Genomic DNA, 19,853 nt, shown 5'->3' on the forward strand with positions numbered 1-19,853 from the left:
GCTCAAACTAATGAAACCATAAGATCATCACTGGAGCTGAAACCAAGAGACGCTTAATGAACTGAGCCACCCAGGTGCCCCTGAATCTTGAATAATGTACATGAGGTGGCCTATTTGGCTTTTGTTATTTAAGGAAATGTTTAAAACATGACTCATTTGCAAATATATGTACTAACATGAGAAATTATATATGTAAATGAAAAAATTCACGTTGATAGGTAGTGGTTAATGCAAGTCCTGATTGTGTTGAATAAAAAATGTGCCTTTGAGTGTGTATATAATTTTTATAGCCAATAAATATGCATGTATTTATATTATGTGTGTGACATATACTTGATGAGTCATGAAATGTGTACTTGTAGATAATGAGCATGGGGGGTGGGGTGCAGGTATGTCGAGTAAAAGCTCTGGAATGCCAGAAAGAAAACAATTTGTAGTGTCTGCCCTTAAGAGAGTTGGACTGGGAAGGGTGGAAGGATGCTTTTGCAGTGTAGATTCAACTTAAAAAAAACCAACACATGCTTCTTTTGAAACTTAAAAAAATAGGTTTTAAAGAATAACTTAAGCAGGTATTTTGTTTAGTGATTACAATTTACAAAAGTCATACATTCTAAGTTGATAGTACAAGAACTTAAAATTCTGAGTTTTCATCTTAATGGTCAAATTCTTAAACTTAATTTTCTAAGCCCATTAAGAATGTATCTACCAACTGGTAACTAACATAATCCCCAGTGCCCTTGAGGCATGCTGAGTCTTGTCCAAACTAAACAACAAAAGGGTCTGGAGTTCAGAGAGCTATGGATACCCCAGATCATCCCTGTGAGAAAACAACAGTGTGGAGTGTTTGCTAGATGTTTTGGCTATTTTGAGTTCTAAATGAAACCCTCAAGCTTCTGGCCTTAAGCCATGTATGGGACCTCCAAGAATAGCTAACAATCCAGTCTTCTACCTGATATTTGTATCCTTTCTATAACATTAACTTCTTGACCACCTCTAGGATACTCTATACTCAACAAAGAAGCCTATTCCCTTTCAGACAGGTAGTCCTGTTAGGAAGCTGGAACCACAATGTCCCAGACCTCACAATCCTATTATGATAAAATCATACTTCTTTTTATGAGTTGAATTACTATGGCACAGACCACGGGTCTGATTGCTGGGAATGTCCAAGCATACATCTTGTTCTTTTCTCAATTTCTCTTTCGTTCATTTCCCTCCACCTTACTTCCCTGAGTTCAGTAATTTTATCAGTGCATATCTAGACTATGTGCAACAGCAATCCTACCCCATTTCCCTCACCCAGTTCTTTATAAAACATGCACAGTGTGCCAAATTATTCTTAAAGATCTCTTTTCCTTCCCTGCTGCTGCAAGAGTAAAATCTAGGCCCAACATTCCAGTCCCCCCACTCTCCGGTCCTAACATAACCTTTGAGCTTCATCTGCCAATAATCTCCAGTCCTTGACTCACTCTTAAAAGCAAGTCATTCTTTCTTTGTCCGTATTATAGGCTGGATTGTGTCTCCTCAAAATTCATATGTTGAAGTCCTAACCCCTGAGACCTCAAAATGTGACTATATGTGGAAATAGGGCCTTTAAAGAGGTGATTAAATTAAAATATGGCCAGTAAGGTAGGTCTTCATACAGTCTCTTGTACTTATATGAAGAAATGTGGACACATTGAGGGATAACAGAGATGCACATGTACAAATAAAAGATGATGTGAGGGGGGCCTGGGTGGCTCAGTCAGTTGGGCGCCCAACTTTGGCTCAGGTCATGGTCTTGCTGTGCATGGGTTTGAGCCCCGCATCAGGCTCTGTGCTGACGGCACAGATCCTGGAGCCTGCTTCGGATTCTGTATCTCCCTCTCCCTCTGCCACTCTCCTGCTCATTGTCTCTTTCTCTCTCAAACATTAAAAATAAATTTTTTTTAAAGACTATGTGAGTCACAGCAAGAAGGCAGCCATCTGCAAACCAAGGACAGAGGGCTCAGAATGAAATCAACACTGCTGAATCCTTGATCTTGGATCTCTACACTCCAGAACTATGAGAAGTAACTGTTGTTTAAGCCACCCAGTTTGTGGTATTCTGTAATGGCGCTCTGAGCAAGTTAATGCAATCCCTAACTCTCCCATACATTTGTTTATACTACCTAGAATATTCCCTCTCTCTTCTGCCCATCTATGTGTTCTTTACTCTTTGAGCCCTCTCCTCATATATGACCTCACATATTGCTTTCTCAGACCACCCTGATCCAAGCACCGAATATTTACAGCCTGGTGTTATTCGTCCTCATGGTTCATCTCCCTGCAAATAGCTGGAAAACTTGTTGAGATCAGGCTTAGAGATTTATACCTTATTTCCATAAAATATCTCAAACATACTAGATGCTCAAGAAATATCAACCAGTTAGAAGGTTTCAGGTACAACAATAGAAAACTCTACTCAAAAATGGCTTAAACAATAAGGAAAATTTATTTCCTATAACGAGTCCAGAGGTAGAAACTTTAGACTTCATTAATTCTTCAACTCAACATTGATACTGTTGTTTCCATCTTTCTTCCAGCTCCCTTCACAGTGCCAAGATGGCTGGGCTGTTACAGGAGGTGTACATGTAGAAACAGCCTCATTAGACGAAGAACAGAAATAACTTTCTTCCAATGCACATCTTTTCCGAGCACCACGACCACACCGGGACATTGTGTCTCATTGGCTAGAATTATGCCATCTGCCCGTTTGTAAACTAGTCACTGGCCTGGGAAGTAGGATTAACTTGATTGGTTGAGAGGGAAAAGGATTTGCCCATGTGCAGGAGAGTAGTCAGTTGTACGGATTCCAGAATCTGTCAGTAAAACAAACAAACAAACAAAAACACCAAACACATGTGTGAGGGGGAAGAGTTGGGCTAAGAGCAATATTTATTGAACACTTAATATGTACCAGTCATTGTTAACCACTTTCAATGTAATAACTCATTTAATCCTCACCACACCCTATGAGGCAGAGATATTATTCCTGTTTTACAAATAAGGAAACTGAGGGACAGAATGAAGTAACTTGGCCCAAAGTCACACAGCTACCAAGTGGTAAAGCTGGGATTCAAACCTAATAATCTGGCTTCAGAACTCATGCTGTCAGCTACCATATATTTCCTCTCTCTCAACCAAAAGTATTTGCCTGATTATATATATACAAAATGATTACAAGAGTATTGACATCATTTTGAGTGATGACGACCGTATCGACTCCTTCCTCCTACACACTCTGAGGGAGTCAGTATTTGCTCACTTCAGTGAATGACAGGTAGTCATGGCAGACGGAGACATAAGTGGCAAATGGAATGCAGCAGTCTTACTGGATGAGTTGCAATATGAACACATTGGTATCTGTTCTTGGGCTCTCTCTTTCTCAATCTAGGGAGTTCCGGTACAAAGAATGAGTAAAGCTTATTCATCTGAAATATTGCCCAAACTCAATTTTCATGGGAAACTGTCCTATTGTTTTTAAAGGAATGCATGTGCCCAGAGGACCTGGACTTTTAAGTCCCTTTGGATTCCCAGTTCCATGAGGGGTAACAGCACATACCCACCATGTGTATTTCTTTGGACACCCTCTCCTATTTCTCCTCAGCACATTTATGTTGAAGCCTATTTCACAGAAGGATACCAGGACTATATCATTCTTAAACTTGTTAAAGCCAAGAAATACAGTAAGCTTCTGCTTAAACTTAATCATAATGAAAAAAAAAAAAAACTTAATCATAATGTTCTCACATCCATAATTCTTTTATGGACCTAAATAAGAGGAACAGAATTTCAGGCCATGTCATATCAGCTTGCCTCGGTCTCTGTTTAAGCCCTGAGTACAGGCTGCATGGTTAACCTTAAATTCCTTGGACATATTTGTTACTTCACATTCTTTCATTTAGGCTACTTTGCCAGGGACTTTAAAGTAGGAACGGCAGATGCAAACATTTGAAGCTGTAATGTAAATAGTGGTATTTCTAAAAGTAAAAGCAGTTAACATTTCTGTTTTTAGATTTTCACAAGACACCTTAAAGTTCCATGACGTCTGGCAGGTTGGCTGAGATATGAAGTTGGGTCATGTCCTTCAAAGCTGGAGGCCAGGAAGTGGTGAGACAAGTTACCCAGCTGGTGGGTGAGACTTGCCAATCACCCAACATCTTCACCTCGGCACAGCATTTTTGTTCTCTGCTCATTATGCCTACACATTAACTGTTACGAAATGACTAAACAGAACAAAACAAAAATTAGGTTTCCTCGTGTAAAAAATGTCCCCGAAACAGAAATGCTAGTGGTAGATATGGAGAGGTTTAAGAAAATTTTGATACTTAACCAAAAAAAAAAAAAAAAAGGTATCCAGGATAAATAAATAAGTAGACAGTCAAATGTGGAAGAACCTGGCTCTCTGTCACAAATTATTTTATGTGTTGTAACGCAAGCCCAGAGAGCCCCTCTCTAAAATGGTGGAGGTCCCTTTCCTATAGAAGCCAAGGGGACAGACTTGAGCCTCTCAGTCAACACACAGGGCAAAGTCCGCCACTGCCCCATTTTTGGTCCCTCTGCTGCTGTTTCTCTACATTCTCTACTGTAGCTGTTTTTCTGTGAAACTCCATCAGCCTACTGGTCAGCTTGGTCCTTGGACACTGCTCTCAGCCACTAATGCTCTCACCACCTCCCATATCCCTCTGCCTCATGCTGATCTCACCCCACCTGGTCCTTTCCCCAAAGCACCACCCACCCCAGCTGTTGTGGAGCAGGGGCTTCCCGGAAGGCTTGTTGATAAAGGGGAAGGAGTTCCAGCACAGTACAGCACAAAACTTAATGACTGGACATGGCCTCTGCCACAGGGAGTTTCTCCTTAAGGACGTCCTCATCAGACCCTGCCTTGGTTGAAGCAGGACAAGACAGTGGATATGAGAGCAGGCTCTGGGCCGACATCCTAGCTCTGCCACTCTCTAATTAGGGAACCTTGTGACCCTCTCTAGGTTTCCATGTCTGTAAATGGAGCTACCAACGTACCTTCCTCCTCAGATGTATGTGAGGATTCAATGAGGTAAGCTGCATAAAGCAGGCATCAGCCACTGTGGCTGGCACAGAGGGGTTGCTCAATAAATGATAGCTGTCAGGGCGCCTGGGTGGCTCAGTCAGTTGAGCAACGGACTTCAGTTCAGGTCATGATCTCACGTTTGTGAGTTCAAGCCCAGAGTCAGGGTCTGTGCTGACTCTCTCAAAAATAAAAATAAAAATAAAAAACGTTAAAAAAAATAAAAAAATAAATGATAGCTGTTGTTGTTATGAGGGGTAAGTTGCCCGGGCTCCCCTCTCTGAACCTGTGATTAACAACCTTGCTGCATCTCTCTCTCTCTCTCTCTCTCTCTCTCTCTCTCTCTCTCTCACACACACACACACACACACTACATCCCTATACTTAATACAGAAAATCTTTGAGAATGAGTCTGGGATTGGTAATTTCTTAAGCACCTTAGGTGATTTTAATATGCAGCCAGATTGAGAACCACTGTTATAGACTCTTTCCACATCTTCCCCTTTCTCTCTTTGCTGGGCCACCTCTCACTTTTCTGTAGGCCTCCAAGAGAAACTCAGGATTCTCCTATGTTTCCTCCCTTTTTTTTTTTTTTTATTTATTGAGAGAGAGAGAGAGAGAGAGAGAGAGAGAGAGAGAAACAGATTGTGAGTGTGGGAGGGGCAGAGAGAGAGAGGGAGACACAGAATCCGAAGCAGGCTCCAGGCTCCGAGCTGTCAGCACAGAGCCCGACACGGGGCTTGAACCCACACACTGTAAGATCATGACCTGAGCCAAAGTCGGACACTTAACTGACTAAGCTATCCAGGTGCCCCTGTTTTCTCCCATTTTATTATAAGCGTAGCATTTTTACTCTCTATGACTCATTCTAACCATCTAGGCTATGCCCAAGGGGCGTTGGCTTTCTCACCTTCAAAATATTGTATGTGTTTTTTTCTCTGGCCATGAAGTACATGAGATTTTATTCAGTTGTTGCTTTAAATAACCTTTTTTGTTAAATTTTTTTAATGTTTGTTTATTTTTAAGAGAGAGAGACAGACAGAATGCAAGCGAGGAAGGGGCAGTGAGAGAGGGAGACACAGAATTGGAAGCAGGCTCCAGGCTCTGAGCTGTCAGCACACAGCTCGAACCCACCAACCACGAGCTCATGATCTGAGCCGAAGTCAGACACTTAACCAACTGAGCCACCCAGGTGCCCCAATAACATGTTTTACAATAGCAAAAAGTGACTATAGTTCTCCCCAAATTGGGTTATTGTGTAAGTGTCTGCATGTGTTTCTTCCAAACTAGGAGATCAAGGATTCTAGCTTTGGGAGACAAGAAGCTGGAAGCCACTGGACCACAACCTAGCAATATACATGGAGTACTTATAAAATATTTCTGCAGATCTCAGGGGATTGTCAGTCTTGGATATTTATTAGGAACACCTGATGAATGTTAAAACCCAGACCAAATCTAGGCCTCATCCCAAGAGATTCTAGTTTCATTGATCTGGAGTAGTGTCTGTGCTGTCGGGATTTTTTTTTTGTAAGTTTATTTATTTATTTATTGAGAGAGAGAGAGAGAGAGAGAGAGAGAGAGAGAGAGAGCAAGCACGCATACCCATGTGGGGGGGAGGGGCAAAGAGGGGGAGACAGAATCCCAAGCAGGCTCTGTGCTGTCAGCGCAGCTGACTCACTAACCAGGAGTACCTGACCTGAGCTGAAATCAAGAGCAGGCTGCTTAACCAAATGAGCCACCCAGGCACCCACAGGGTTTTTTAAATCTATACCAGGTGATTCCAGTGAGCAGCCACTGATCTTTGGAAACTGATCTTGTAACTTCAGTTTTGTTTTTTTTTTTTTCCAACCACCATCAATGCATCAATCACTGCATTAATCCTCTGTTTCTCAAACTTGTCCCATTAAAAGAATCATTTGGGATGCTTCTTAAAAATACAGATTCCTGGGCCCCATTCCAGGCTTACTGAATCAAAACCTTCACAAAAAATTTTTTGATAGTGCCCATATAAGTTTTATCAGTCAAATGTGGGAAACACTACATTAATTTAACTTATCTTGGCCCATTTTCAGTTGATTAATATGTACTTCATTCATTTGTTTGGAAAATTTTAATGAGCACCAAATATGTGCCCAGCATTGTTTTTAGCTGCTAGGAATACACCAAAAAACGAGACAATTCCATGTCCTCTGTCTAGGAGCAGAGTAAACAAGCAAAGAAGTTAATTTCAGATAGTGACAAATGTCATAAAGGCCAGAGAGCAAGATAAAGGGCTAGAAGGTGATATGGAGGTACAGGAAGCCATTGTTGTAAAAAGGGTGGCAAGAGAAGTTGCATCTGAACAGACAACTGATTGATGAGAAGCTGCTGAGAATATCATTGCAGCCCCACTTATACCATTTTTAATTTCTACGTCTCATCTCTCCTAAATGATAGGGGCTTTTCTTCAAGGTCAGGGACTGTCTCTTATATTTTTGTATTCTCTTGTAGCAACCAGTGTAGCACTTTGCACAGGTAAGAACTCAGTGGATCACACTAGATTCAAAAGCATTTCATCCTTAAACATACCATTAAACACAGCCAGCAGAGGATACAGCAAGTTCCCTGATTACTAAGTAAAGGAAAATCCAGGAAAATACACATCAATCATCAGATACTCAGCCCAAGGTTAGACTTTCTGCTTACTTCCAGCTGTTTGCCACAGTTACAGATACTTAGTGGAAAATCTTTCAAACATGCCAAGATCTGGTCATCTGCGCACGACTCCACACTGGTGAGATCCAACACGAAATTGTGATTATCAGTTTTTGTCAGCTTACCATTTTGTGATGTAATTTGTTGCCTTTTGTATCCAACATCCCAACTTCTCCAACCTCTATTTTCATGAGGTAATCAGCTGAGCTTCTCAGAAGGCCACTGTATCCTATTATGTTTCTAGAAGGCCAAAGGAGATTCTTTAATACAGCCAAAAATACTCGGAAGGTTTAGTGAAACCAATTCAGATGTCTGGGGGAGGTTTATCACAATTCCAATTTGGAATTCACATGGCTTTAGGAAGGCTTTTCATTTCTTACAGGATTACCCTGTTCTTCAGATGCTTTCCTTGGGCCAAGGACAACACAGCCAGTACTGGAAGGCTCACCCAGGGGAAAACATCATTTGGTAAGGAAATTCCTGAACAAGGACTATTGAGGCCAGTGTGTTTCATACCAATTCTACAACTGATTTGCTGTTTGACCTGAGGAAATTACTTGCCCCCTTGGAGTCCCAGGATCCTGAGATGTAAGATATAATGTCCTTTTCTCTGATGACACTCTGATTGTTACAAAGACCAAATGAGGGGCGTCTGGGTGGCTCAGTCAGTTGGGCATCCAACTTCGGCTCAAGTCATGATCTTGTGTTTCGTGAGTTCAAGCCCAGCATCCAGCTCTGTGCTGGCAGCTCAGAGCTCCCTTCAGATCCTTCATCCCTCTCTCTCTCTGCCCCTCTCCCACTTGTGCTCTCTCAAAAATAAATAGAACATTAAAAAAAAAAAAAGACCCAATGAAATTAATGAAAGGAAAGAGCACTTTAAAGCATGCTAATTGCAATGGCATTGCAACATACCATTATTGTGGCCAAATAATCTACCATGTTCTTATACTCCATATGGTAGGTGTCCTTTTAGCCTCTCATTTCTGCAGTAAAACTTCAGAAGTAAAATTCTGCCAGGCACGCCTTCCCCACTCACAGCTGTGCTTTTGATAAGCTATCCTTACTTATCTTTGCTTTCCTACAAGGGTGTGCTTAGATTGCCCTCTGCTCGGAGTGATGTGCTTTGGTGGTGTCCTCAGTGACTGTGTCCCCTTGGCTGACTTCCTGAGCATGGCTGTCATTTGGCCCATCATTTGGAGCTTGGCATCTCCTGTCCTGTTGGTTATTGATGTTCTGGGTACAGGGACTATGTCTGTAAGTACAATGTCTTACTTGGAGGAGAGGCCCTGTGATTTATAACTCTTTGCATCCTTAGCTCAAGCAAACATTTTCATTAACAGTGACTTTTAGGGCTGGTACTTGGTGGAATAGTGTCCTCCCAAAATTCATGTCCGCCCAGAACCTGTGGACCTGACCTTATTTGGAAATAGGGTCTTTGCAGATGTAATCAAGTTAAGATGAGGTCATACTGGATTAGGGTGGTCCTAAATCCAGTGTCCAATAACCCTAAAGAAGACAGAAATTTGGACACAGAGAAGACACACACACACAAAAGAAGGCTAACGTAGTAAAGGAAACAAAGTCTGAAGTGATATTTCTGCAAGCCGAGGAGCGCCAAGGAGTGCCCTTGACCACCGCAAGCGAGGAACAGACAGAGGAGTATTCTTCCCTAGAGCTTTCAGAGGGAGCATGGCCCTGCCAACCCCTTAATTTCAGGCTTCTGGGTCCAGACTGTGAAAGAATACATTTCTACTGTTTTAAGTCACCTAGTTCGTGGTAATTTGTTACGGCAGCTCTGGGAAACTAACAGGAATACTGAGCGTGCTGCACAGCGTAGCAGAGACCTTCCGTGGCCACCATCCAGCCTTGGACAATCAGCTTTTGGAAGACTTGGGGCACTGTTTTAAGGAAAAGGACTAATTGATGGCAGTGAATGGAGAGGGCAGGGAGAGAATGGGCATGGTCTGAATATAGAACAATCCAAAGCAACGTGCCCAAACTTTATGCTAAAGGTGTTTTTTAAGGTCCCATCATAGAAACAGTTTGCTTTATGACTAGTAGGTTGATCTGGGAGTTGGAGACAGGGGAGCAAGAGAGTGAATGGATACCCACTTTTAAAAAAAATTTTTTTAACATTTATTTATTATTGAGAGACAGAGAGCATGAGCATGGGAGGGGCAGAAAGAGGGGGAGACACAGAATCTGAAGCAGGATCCAGGTTCTGAGAGGTCAGCACAGAGCCTGATGCGGGGCTCTAACTCACAAACTACAAGATCATGACCTGAGCAGAAGTTGGATCCTTTACCGACTGAGCTGGTGTGGGCCGGTGGGCCATTCAAATCCCAGTCTCAGAGGCCTCAGTCTCCTCAGCTATTAACAGCATGGATACTTGGGGCAGCCCATCAGGGTCTGAGTTCTGGCTCTTCCATTTATTGGCAACTTATTTCACTTCACCTGCTTCCCTCTTGTCATCTATAAAATCAGAATAGAAATGGCACCTCTTTCGTAACTTTGTGATGATTAAAGGAGTCTGTATAGATATCTTAGAATAGCGCCCAAGATGGATGATAGAAGCCTTGTTTTTATCATTATCTTCTTCATGTGCAGACGGGGGAGACAAGCAGAGTGAATTACCTGATCTTTAGTGACTCTTGCAGAAAAAGGAGGTCCCACTGGGGAAAAGGAGATGAGTGCAAAGCTGGCCATTTACTTGAAAGTGTCTGCAAAACGGATCTTGAAGTATTTGCTCCCCTGGCACAGAGAAGTTTTTAAGAGGCAGAGTAGTCTCAGAGTCTCTCCTACTGTGGACAGACTGTAGATCCTGGGAGTAAAGGATACGGAGTCTTATGCAGTGCTCCCTAGTTGGGATTCACTGGGTGTCAGTCTGGTCTTATCTGGCTCTCCACCCACCAACCGGGCATATGGCAAGCCCTTAGTCAACACGGACTGACACTGAAGGAAGCAGCAAACCAGCTGTGACTGACTTGCCTCGTGGGCCTCCTGTTCTAAAAGTCAGGCCCTAGGAGCCTCTGGCCCTAAAAGGAACAGGAGTGCTGCAGGAGACTTCTGGAAGTAGACAACTGCCAGCACAGATAAAGCATCTGAGATAGGGAAACGGAAGGGACTCCATTTTTAGAAAGGCTCGATCTCTGCTGTTCTTCTGCTAGGCCCCATTTACTCATGTTCTATTTTTTGCGTTTGCATAAACCAGAGGAGCTATGTTCCCACTCCAAGGGGGAAATAAGAAAGTTACTCTCTGAGTTCTGTCCTAAGTTCTCAGACACCTGATAACATCTAAGAAGAGCCAGATCCAAAACTCATTCCAGGACATTAGCTTCGATCAAATCTGGGCTGAGGCTGGCATCAACACCGCGGACCTTCTAAAATAACACCTAATATTCACCTGTCATTGTGCCTTTGGCCCCTCTCCTGGAATCCTCAAGGAACACATACCCTGGACACCTTTCCAATATAAATCCCTAACCCAAAGCAACCACTAGACTCATTCCCCCTTTGGAGTCTCCTAGACACTCCCTCTGCTATTCTCGGTCACTCCCACTATTCCATAAACTTTCCACATGTGATTTCTATCCTGCCCGAAGCCAGGGATCCTTTTGGCTCGTCCTTTGGGATCCCCCTCCCGTGTCCTCAGACTGGCCTGCCTGCATCACATCCACTTCCAAAAATTAGTATATTTCAAGCTGTAGATATTTCTTAGTTGGTTAAGTAGGTCTGAGCTTGCTTTCATTCAATTATTCCGGGATCTGGACTGGTACCGGATCCCACGCCCTCAAGGCCTGACGCCCTCACCGATCCCCCACCCCCACCCCGCCCCGCTTTCTAGGGTAAAAAGGAAGCCTTCGAGTGTCTATTTGGCATGTAGGCACTGACGGAAAACAACTTTGTACCCTATTTATTGGCCATAAAGCTCCACCTTCCCACGCTGTTCCTAGATATTTCTCCCGGCTGCGTGGGACACTGTCCCAGTCTCACCAATGAGAGCGAGGCAAATCCTGCAGGGCCCGAGCTTCACAGAGCACAGCCTTGGGGGAAAGCAAGGAGTCGCAGATGTAAGTTTGCTTTGTCACCGCCCTCTGAGCGACTTTGGGCAAGTCTCTTGGCTCCCCGGACCTCGGATTTCTTGTCTGTTTAACGCGGGGAGGCACCCGAACCTGGATGACGCTCAGGGCAGCGGCGCAGAGCCGCACGGCTCGGCCGGAGCGGAGCGCGCCGCGCGCGCCTCGCAACTTTGTCCCAAGCTTGGAGCGGGGACCCCGGAGTGCAGGGGCGGGGAGCTCCCGCTGCGGGAGCGCGGCGACGGCGCTCCTCCTTTCTCCTCCACGTCACGGGGGCCGCTCGGCGCTCTCCCACCCCCGGCCGAGGGAAAGCAACTCCCTAGCAGGGCGCGCCGCCGAGTTGGCGAAAGGGGAGGAGGCGGGAGCGAGCCGCCGCCGCCGCCGCAGAGGGGCTGGGAGCCCGGAGCGCAGCTCGCGGCCCCCTCCCGGACGGCCTCTGCAGCCGCGGGGACCCCGCGTTCGGGGCTCCCCTGCTCCCTTTCGTAAGTCGACTTGGCCACGCAGGTCAGCGAGGAACGGCCGGGGCCGGGGTGCAGGGCTCCGATCCCAGCCACGGAGCCGGACCCTCTCCTCCTCGAGACTTTGACTTTCCCGCTAGGGAAAACTTGGGCGCCGCGTTGCTCTCGGGGGGGGGGGGGGGGCAGGGACGCCGACCACGGGGTGCCGCAGCGGGATCCCGGGCTGAGCCCCGGCCTGGCTGCGCGCCTAGCGGGTGCCGGGAGGAAGGGCGCGGGCACCCGGCGGGCGGAGATGGAGTCGGGGGCTATTGCGGGTGACTCCGCCTCGGCACTCGCGGACGCCGCAACTTCGGGAATCCGCGCGGCGTGTCCGCACCAGGGTTTCCCCGGACTCTCCCCGAGCGGTGAGAACGCGGCTCCAGCACGCGCCCTTTCCGAGGCGGGGGGCCGGCAGTTTCCGTCCCGCGGCACAAGGGCCGCTCTGGTGAGGGGCGCCAAGGAGGAGGGGGCGCGACGCCGGCTATTCCCACCTCCCCCCCGACCCAGCGCTCCAGCCTCACCGCAGCCCCAGCGCCGCTGGCAGCGACGCTGCCCGAGATTCGGGTCCCTGGCGTCCTCGTCCCTGGTAGGCGGGAAGCGCGTGGGCGGGAGAGGGACGAGGCGCTCGGGGATGGGCTGCACCAGTGGCTTGTCCATTAGCACTGGGCGCTCTGGGGCGGAGGGGAGGGGTGGGCTGGGGTGGGGTGAGGTCTTACCAGTTTGGAGATCGCAAGCTGTGGGGCGGACCTCCTGGCGGTGTCCTCCGCAGGGACGAGCTTCGTTGCTTTTTAAGGTCAAGTTTTCATGCCGCAGAGCTGACCAGGACGTCCCCCCTGCGAGGTGGCCGCGCCGCTCGGGCAGGCGTGGAGCCTCCGGGGATCCAAGCCAAGAGGTTTGTACTCTCGAGTCAGTTTACCATCTTTACTTAGACTGACGGCGTGAGTGAGCTGGTATTGCCTGGTAGTTTTAGAAGCAACTTCTCGGTCTTGGGGAGGTTTTCCGGGTTGTTGTCGCACGGGAAGCTTGTGATTTGCCCCCTTACCTGGGCACACGAAGAGGTGGTGTTAGCCCTCAGACTCTTACCCTTCTCTCTTCTCGTCCGTACAGTTGAAGAGGAACAACCCAGAATATTAGGGGAATTAGGGCTAATATTAAGTATCCCGTGAGAGTTGGCAGACATAGAAGTCACCCTTCTTGATCTTACATGCATGAAGCGTGCCCTTATCAAACCACTTATCAGCCTAAGGCATTTTAGAACCTAACTGTCCCTTTTGACAGCCTTCGTTGATAGTGTCTTGAGGAAGTAAAATCTTTACAAATAAATGAATGATGGCAGGGAACATTTCTGTGCTGCACTTTGCAAGGATCCAATACTGTCTGAGAAATGACCGATTAAGATGCTGTTGAATTACCTCTTTTATTAGCAGAGAAACAATAGCCAAAGAATTTGGTTGTGTGGTCCGGAGTTCGGAAAACTGATAGAAGAATTTGGGGGAGGGGGAGATGAGGAGCAGGGTTCCTTCCTGTTTATTGCTTGTACTCATTCCAGAGTTTACTCATTCCAAAGTAATTTGCTAAATGCCACAGTTATCAGCACGGTGGTAGGTAGGAGTGAATGGCATAATTGGGGAATAAGTCAAAGTCGGCACTTGATAGCACCATGACAAGTAAGTACCCTCAAGATAGGCAGGCAGTAAATAGTTATCAATGTGACTTTGAATGAATGCAGATCATGGCTGCGTGGGGGGTGGGGGGTGGGGGGTGGAGGTGGGGGGTGAGGAAGTAGGGAATGTACATGACTGTGCCCAGCTTCTGTTTTCTCCCTTGAAAATCACTGAATACTGCAGCTGCTAGTTTGGTTGGTAACCTGGGGCTTATCTTAGGGCCCCTACCAGAAGTAAACTGTGTCTCCTTCAAAGAAAGGATTTCCTTCTTAGGCTGGGAAGTGGAAGAAAGCAGCACGAGAATGGGATTATGTGATGCTGGGTTGAAAAGTCAATTCATCAATCCAAATTTGTTGAGACCTTACTGTGGGTCTGGCCAGTGCCTTGTGCTGTTGGGGGGGGGGGGGGAAGGGGGAGGGGGCAGATGTGCTGAGTCTGGGAAAGAGGCAGGTGGCCTTCTGGGGGAGATTTAAGGTGGGCCTCATGGATGAGTGGGAGTGGTGTCCACTAAGTGCACGGAAGAGAAGGGGGAAAGGAGCATTCTCCCCGCCCAGGGAGCAGCGTGCCCTGAGACAGAAGGACTAGCAGAGAGTTTGTGGAATGGAGAGGTCCAGTTTGATGTGAAGGGAGAGTGGCACAGGTGAGTTGAGCAGGTGCCAGGGCTACATGATGCCAGGCCTTGGGGCCCTTTTATGGAATTAATCCTCTGGACAGTTTCACACCTGAGAGTGTCCTGGTGAGAGTTGCATTCAAAACAAAACAAGACTAGGTTTGCTGTGTGAGAATGGATCTGAGGTACCTGGAAGGTAAACAGGGCTGTTCCAAGGGTCTGAGAGGCCTGGGGGTCTGGGCCGGGCTGAGGCCATGGCAGCAAGTGCTTGCATTCAAGGCAGACTCTGGAGCGACTTGGTGACGACTTTTGTGTGGAGAGGGCAGGGCGACTCTCTCCAGGTTGTGGCAGATGTTGCTGCCATTCATAAAAAACGGAACATTAGAGGAAGGGCAGGTTTTGGAGGAAAGATATGTTCGGTTGGTTGAGTCTGAGACCCTGGCTGATGCTCCAGTGGAGTAGGCGTCACCTGTGCTGGGGCACTATTGAACGCTTGGGGTGGCCGGGGCAGGGGTGTGGACCTGGGACAGAGCCCCTGCCTTCATGGGGAGAGGTGAGAGCCAGGGGGGCGCGTCTCACACATGGGAGCGAGCACCTGCCCGGTCCGCGGGGCGCGCTGCGGGCTGAGGGCTGGCAGTGGCCTCCACGCTTGCCTCCCTGGAAGCCACTCCTCAGGTGAGAGGAGGGAAAGGGGGATGGCTTTTGTGAGATGACGGAGCTTCACACACAATACGTGAAAGGGATGGAACGAAGATACTAGAGTCCCTTCAGGTGAATACAGTCTGATTGAGCTGGCATTTTGACATCGAACTCCCGTAACTCTCAGCATCTCACAGAAACAGTACTTTGAAGCACATATGACTGTGAGATGTGAACTTTGACTTCGTGAATCATGCAAACTTAATGTTTCATAGTAACACAGCTGGAAATGGGGCAACAGAGCAGCAGCTCCACTGAGTGGCCCCTGGAGCGATACTGCTGAGGCCAGTTCTGGCTGTGCCGCTCCCTCGCTTACCCATGAGAGTTTCCTGGCCTCTGAAATGACACCACATGGACGGGGCGCACGCTTGATCGTACCTTCTCATGGGCTGTGGTGAGGATTGCACGTGTGCATCCCGCACGCACAACGTGTACACGATGTGTGCATTGTGCCGGCCTGTAAGCCTTAGTGCTGGCGGTTTTAGGATGATGTCACCTCATTACTTCCAGATGTAGGATCTGAGAACCAGAGAATTGGGAGAACTTGTACAAGGCTATAGAACCGAACAGTGGCCAAGTTCAGGCTAGGATCCCGTTTGCCTGACTCCCGGACAGGGGCGCCTTCTATTTAACAGGCTAACCAGTGTCAGGTGCTAGGTGCCATATAAAATTAACTGTAATAAAAGAATCTGGTCACTGCTGGCCAGACTGTAGAGAAGCAAAGCAGATAATATCAATGTCAAAGCTTACAGACTTTTCCCAAGCAATTTAGAAGTGTATGTTTTGTATTAATTTGCATTGCTTTGCATGTCATTGTATATGCATTCCATATGCTGGTAATTTTCCTACTGGGATCGAAAGGCTAAAGCTTCAAGTATATAAGATCAAATAAAAATTAATCAGGAATTGAATGCAGCTGGTTTGAAATCTAATGGGCCCCTGGGCACAGTGGGTTCGGTGTGGGCTTTTGGGGGGAAAGGACTGGATCAGTATTTACTATTTTAGCAGATGTGGGAAGCCAGATACCATTTGATGAAAGCAGGTCACATTTTAATATGTAATGAGGCTTGACCTGCCGAATATAATACATCAGGACAGGATGCATGGAAGAATACCAGAAGGAGACTGCCCACTACATAAAATGCAAGAAATGAAGCAGAGAGAGAGAGACAGAATTTTGCTCTATGAAGCTGAACTAATAAGAAGTGCTAAGGGTCAGAAGTAAAGGTGAAACTTCTGTTCAGCAACATAAAATTTTAAAAAGAGCACAATCGTAAAAATAAATGTGTTTTTTTAAATGTTTATTTATTTTTGAGAGAGAAACAGATGGTGAGCAGGGGAGGGGCAGAGAGAGAGGGAGACACAGAATCTGAAGCAGGCTCCAGGCTCTGAGCTGTCAGCACAGAGCCCAACGTGGGGCTCGAACTCATGAACCTTGAGATCATGACCTGAGCTGAAGTCAGACACTTATCTGACTGAGCCACGCAGGTGCCCCAATATGTGGGGTTTTAAAACCAATAAATTATCCCTAATTTGGACTTGCTGGGGAATGGCCATTGTGTCTTAGTAAAATCTCAGAAATACATACATGTTTTTTTCTGAATTACAATTTTGTTTCTCAGAGTATGGTCCCTGGACCAGCCACATCAGCCTCCCCTGGGAACTTAGAAATGCAAATTCCGAGACCACCCGGATCTGCTGAATGGGAACCTCTGGGGATGGGGCCCAGCACCCTGTGTTTCAATATTTGGAGCCAGCTTTCATTCTTCTTGAATTTTTGTTTCTTCAGTCTCGACCTTCCGTTTCCCTCTTGTGTTCACAAGCTTCTCACTGTTCTGCTTAACTTCTGCTGGTCAGTGTCCTTGTGGGGGGTTGTACCCAGACACAAACCCATCCCTTCCTCTGCACCAGGGTCTAACCCCGGGGAAGATGCTTCCTGAGGGCCCTCTAAGCTCTCAGGTTGTGCAGCCCTGTGGTTCTCATGCTTCCCAGAACCACACTGATTTGGGTTTTGGTTTGCATCTGCTGCCTTTAAAAAAAAATCTTTTGGCAGTCTCATCCCCAACAAACTGTTACTCCCCCCAGACATACAGTCCGCCAAACCCTGAACTGTTCTCTCCAGATGCTCCTGTTAAACCCCATTTCTCCATCTGCTGTGAGTGCAGTTAATTTCTTGGACCTAAGCGCTGGTCTTTGTACTGACGTTAGATTGCATCTTACTGGATTCAAGTCTGTCCAAATCTGTTTGGATCCTCCTTCTGTCCTCTTTCGTATAAACCTTCATGTCCTCTGCTGATCTGGCTGCTGATGTCCTGGCCAGAGGAATTAATAACAATGTGAGTAGCTTTGGTAGAGGCCTTCCTCACGGTTAATGAGGCTTAAAAACTTGGCATCTTTTGCAGTCCTTGTGGGGCTGACATCAGAAGAATTGTCATCAGCCCATCGTTGTTTGGTTTAAATTACAGCTGCTCTGAAGCATCCCCATGCGGTTGCTCCAAGAGAGGGAGAGGACAAGAGGACCATCTTCTCTGACTCCAGCCTCCATGTCCCCCTACCCCGCACCCCTTATAGTCACTGGCAGCTTATGGTCAGGAGCTCCATGACTGTTATTGTTGTCCTGATTTGTTTATACTGTCAGCTTAGGGGGTTTTCTGTAAGTGACACAGAGGTAAATTTCAACTTCTTTATAGTCAGATTAGGATGGATTCAGATATTTCAAAATAATAGGAAGCAATAATTGTGCCTTGTCATTTCCCTCTCCTTCACCCCACCCCTCACAACCACCACTAAGCTCTAGACTTTAAGAGGGTTTTGTGCTAAAGCTTACATTTTAGCGAAGAGATTCAGGTTATTTAAAATTTTTTTAATGTAGAATTTTGTCCATATATGGCTTTTGAAGGAATATAATTAGATACTTTAATTGCACAAAGTTTAAGAATGTAAAAAGCAGGTACCCCCGGGTGGCTCAGTCGGTTGGGCGTCTGACTTCGGCTCAGGTCACCATCTTGCCATTCATGAGTTTGAGCCCCACGTTGGGCTCTGTGCTGGCAGTTTAGAGCCTGGAGCCTGCTTCAGATTCTGTGTCTCCCTCTCTCTCTGCCCCTCCCCTGCTCGCTCTCTCTCTCTCTCTCTCTCTCTCTCTCAAAAATAAATAATATAAACATTAAAAAACAATTAAAAAAAAAGAATGTAGAAAGCAGAACAGCTTTATGACAAGAATGCTTTTAGCCATGGTTGCTAGAGCATGAAAGAGTGCCTGGAATCCAACACGGTGCTATCATTCATGATCCGTATCCAGTCCTACCCAAGCCCTCTCCCATGTACTTTCCCCGGGCACTGAAAGACTAGCTTTAAACCAAACTGCAAAGATGTCCATAAAATTCAAGCCTGCTTTCCCATCCAAGATGCTACCAAACGCCTTTTGATGTGATGTGCTCTCTTGCCATGGCAAGCAAAACAAAAGTGCCTGGTGATAAGGGAGCTCTTTGTAACCTCAAGGTAATCTCTATGAATACTCTGGACTTCTAGCTCTTTGATTGCTTTTTCTTCCTTCCCCAGTCCCTTCTGTTGCTTTACTCATCTAGTTAAGGGGCAAACAGATGAGGTGGTCCCTTTGGAGGAGAGTTTCCTGTCTGTGTTCAGGCTCAGACAGTCAGCCCGTCTGCTCTTGGATAGGTTGGACCTGTTTGTAAAAGTTCTGCAAACCGTGGTATTTCTCCTGGTCGTTTTCCAGATCCAGACAGCCAGTGACAGCAGCTCGTTCAGACTACAGCAGAGGGTGGCCACTTGTGCCCAGGACCAGGAAGAGCAAAGCCTAACGTAGCTCCTGTGCCGGCCAGCCTTCCTTCTCTCTTCCTTCTGCTCCTCTGCATCATGGTAGCATATTTGGAATATTTGCATTGTCGTGTCCTTTCTCCACACCCCCACGTAATGCCTGGGTGCAGCAAGGAGGGGCTTTCTCTGCCCAGGCACCCTCTTCCACCAGGTTCTTTCTTCCTGTAGCCATCCCAGCAAGCACCCTGCCATACTCTCAGGCAGACAGAGTTGGATATAATATCCGAGGGGTCAGGAGACGGTAGTGGAGTGACACTCAAGGCAAACACAAATTAAGTTCCAAAGACTAGATCGTGAAAAAGTACTAAGGGAATAACACGGAGATCGTGGAGCTGAAGGAAGGGGATGCGGAACCAGAGAAGAGATCCTTAAAAGGAAGGACATATAATTAACACTGTGCCAGGAAAATCCCTGAATAAAAATCATTTCTACATGCTACCTGGTGATTATAATTCTGAGAGATTATACAATAAAATTCAGAGGTACCGAAGTAACTTGGGATTTCTTGGGACCTCGCTATTTATTTCTCTCTGGATCCCTCCAGGCAGGACAGTTTCTATTATCTCTCCAGAATCTAACATAGCGCCTCCCTGGCACATGGTGGGCACACAGTAGACGTTTGCTGGATGGACAGGCAAGCAGTTGAAGGGGGATAGAAGTAGGATATACAAGCATGAAGGTGTGCACAAAAGAGGTGAAAGCAGGGACATGAAC

At 46.5% G+C, this 19,853-nt stretch overlaps 2 protein-coding genes across 5 annotated transcripts in view; one reads left to right on the forward strand and one right to left on the reverse strand.

Moving 5' to 3' along the window:
- Positions 1–2,450: 2,450 nt before the first annotated feature.
- On the reverse strand, positions 2,451–14,862 carry LOC131517475 (uncharacterized). The gene is made up of 5 exons (XM_058739649.1): positions 14,796–14,862; positions 13,153–13,374; positions 12,854–13,043; positions 7,885–7,999; positions 2,451–2,840 (listed from the first exon to the last, which is right to left on the reverse strand). Exons 1-5 carry the CDS (start codon positions 14,860–14,862, stop codon positions 2,742–2,744), a joined length of 693 nt encoding a protein of 230 aa, XP_058595632.1. The 3' UTR covers positions 2,451–2,741.
- GCNT4 (glucosaminyl (N-acetyl) transferase 4) overlaps positions 11,696–19,853 on the forward strand; it is a 30,667-nt gene continuing 22,509 nt past the window's right edge. Inside the window, exon 1 of one of the 4 annotated variants that reach the window (XM_058729648.1) lies at positions 11,696–11,829. The gene's annotated coding sequence lies outside the window, so the exon portion shown is untranslated. Of the gene's footprint in view, positions 11,830–12,043; positions 12,318–12,539; positions 12,698–13,047; positions 13,225–19,853 lie in introns of those variants that run through there. The other 3 variants (XM_058729644.1, XM_058729657.1, XM_058729662.1) reach the window with 3 other exon arrangements.

The sequence above is a fragment of the Neofelis nebulosa genome, chromosome 1 (assembly GCF_028018385.1).
Source record: "Neofelis nebulosa isolate mNeoNeb1 chromosome 1, mNeoNeb1.pri, whole genome shotgun sequence".
Classification (NCBI taxonomy): Eukaryota; Metazoa; Chordata; class Mammalia; order Carnivora; family Felidae; genus Neofelis; species Neofelis nebulosa.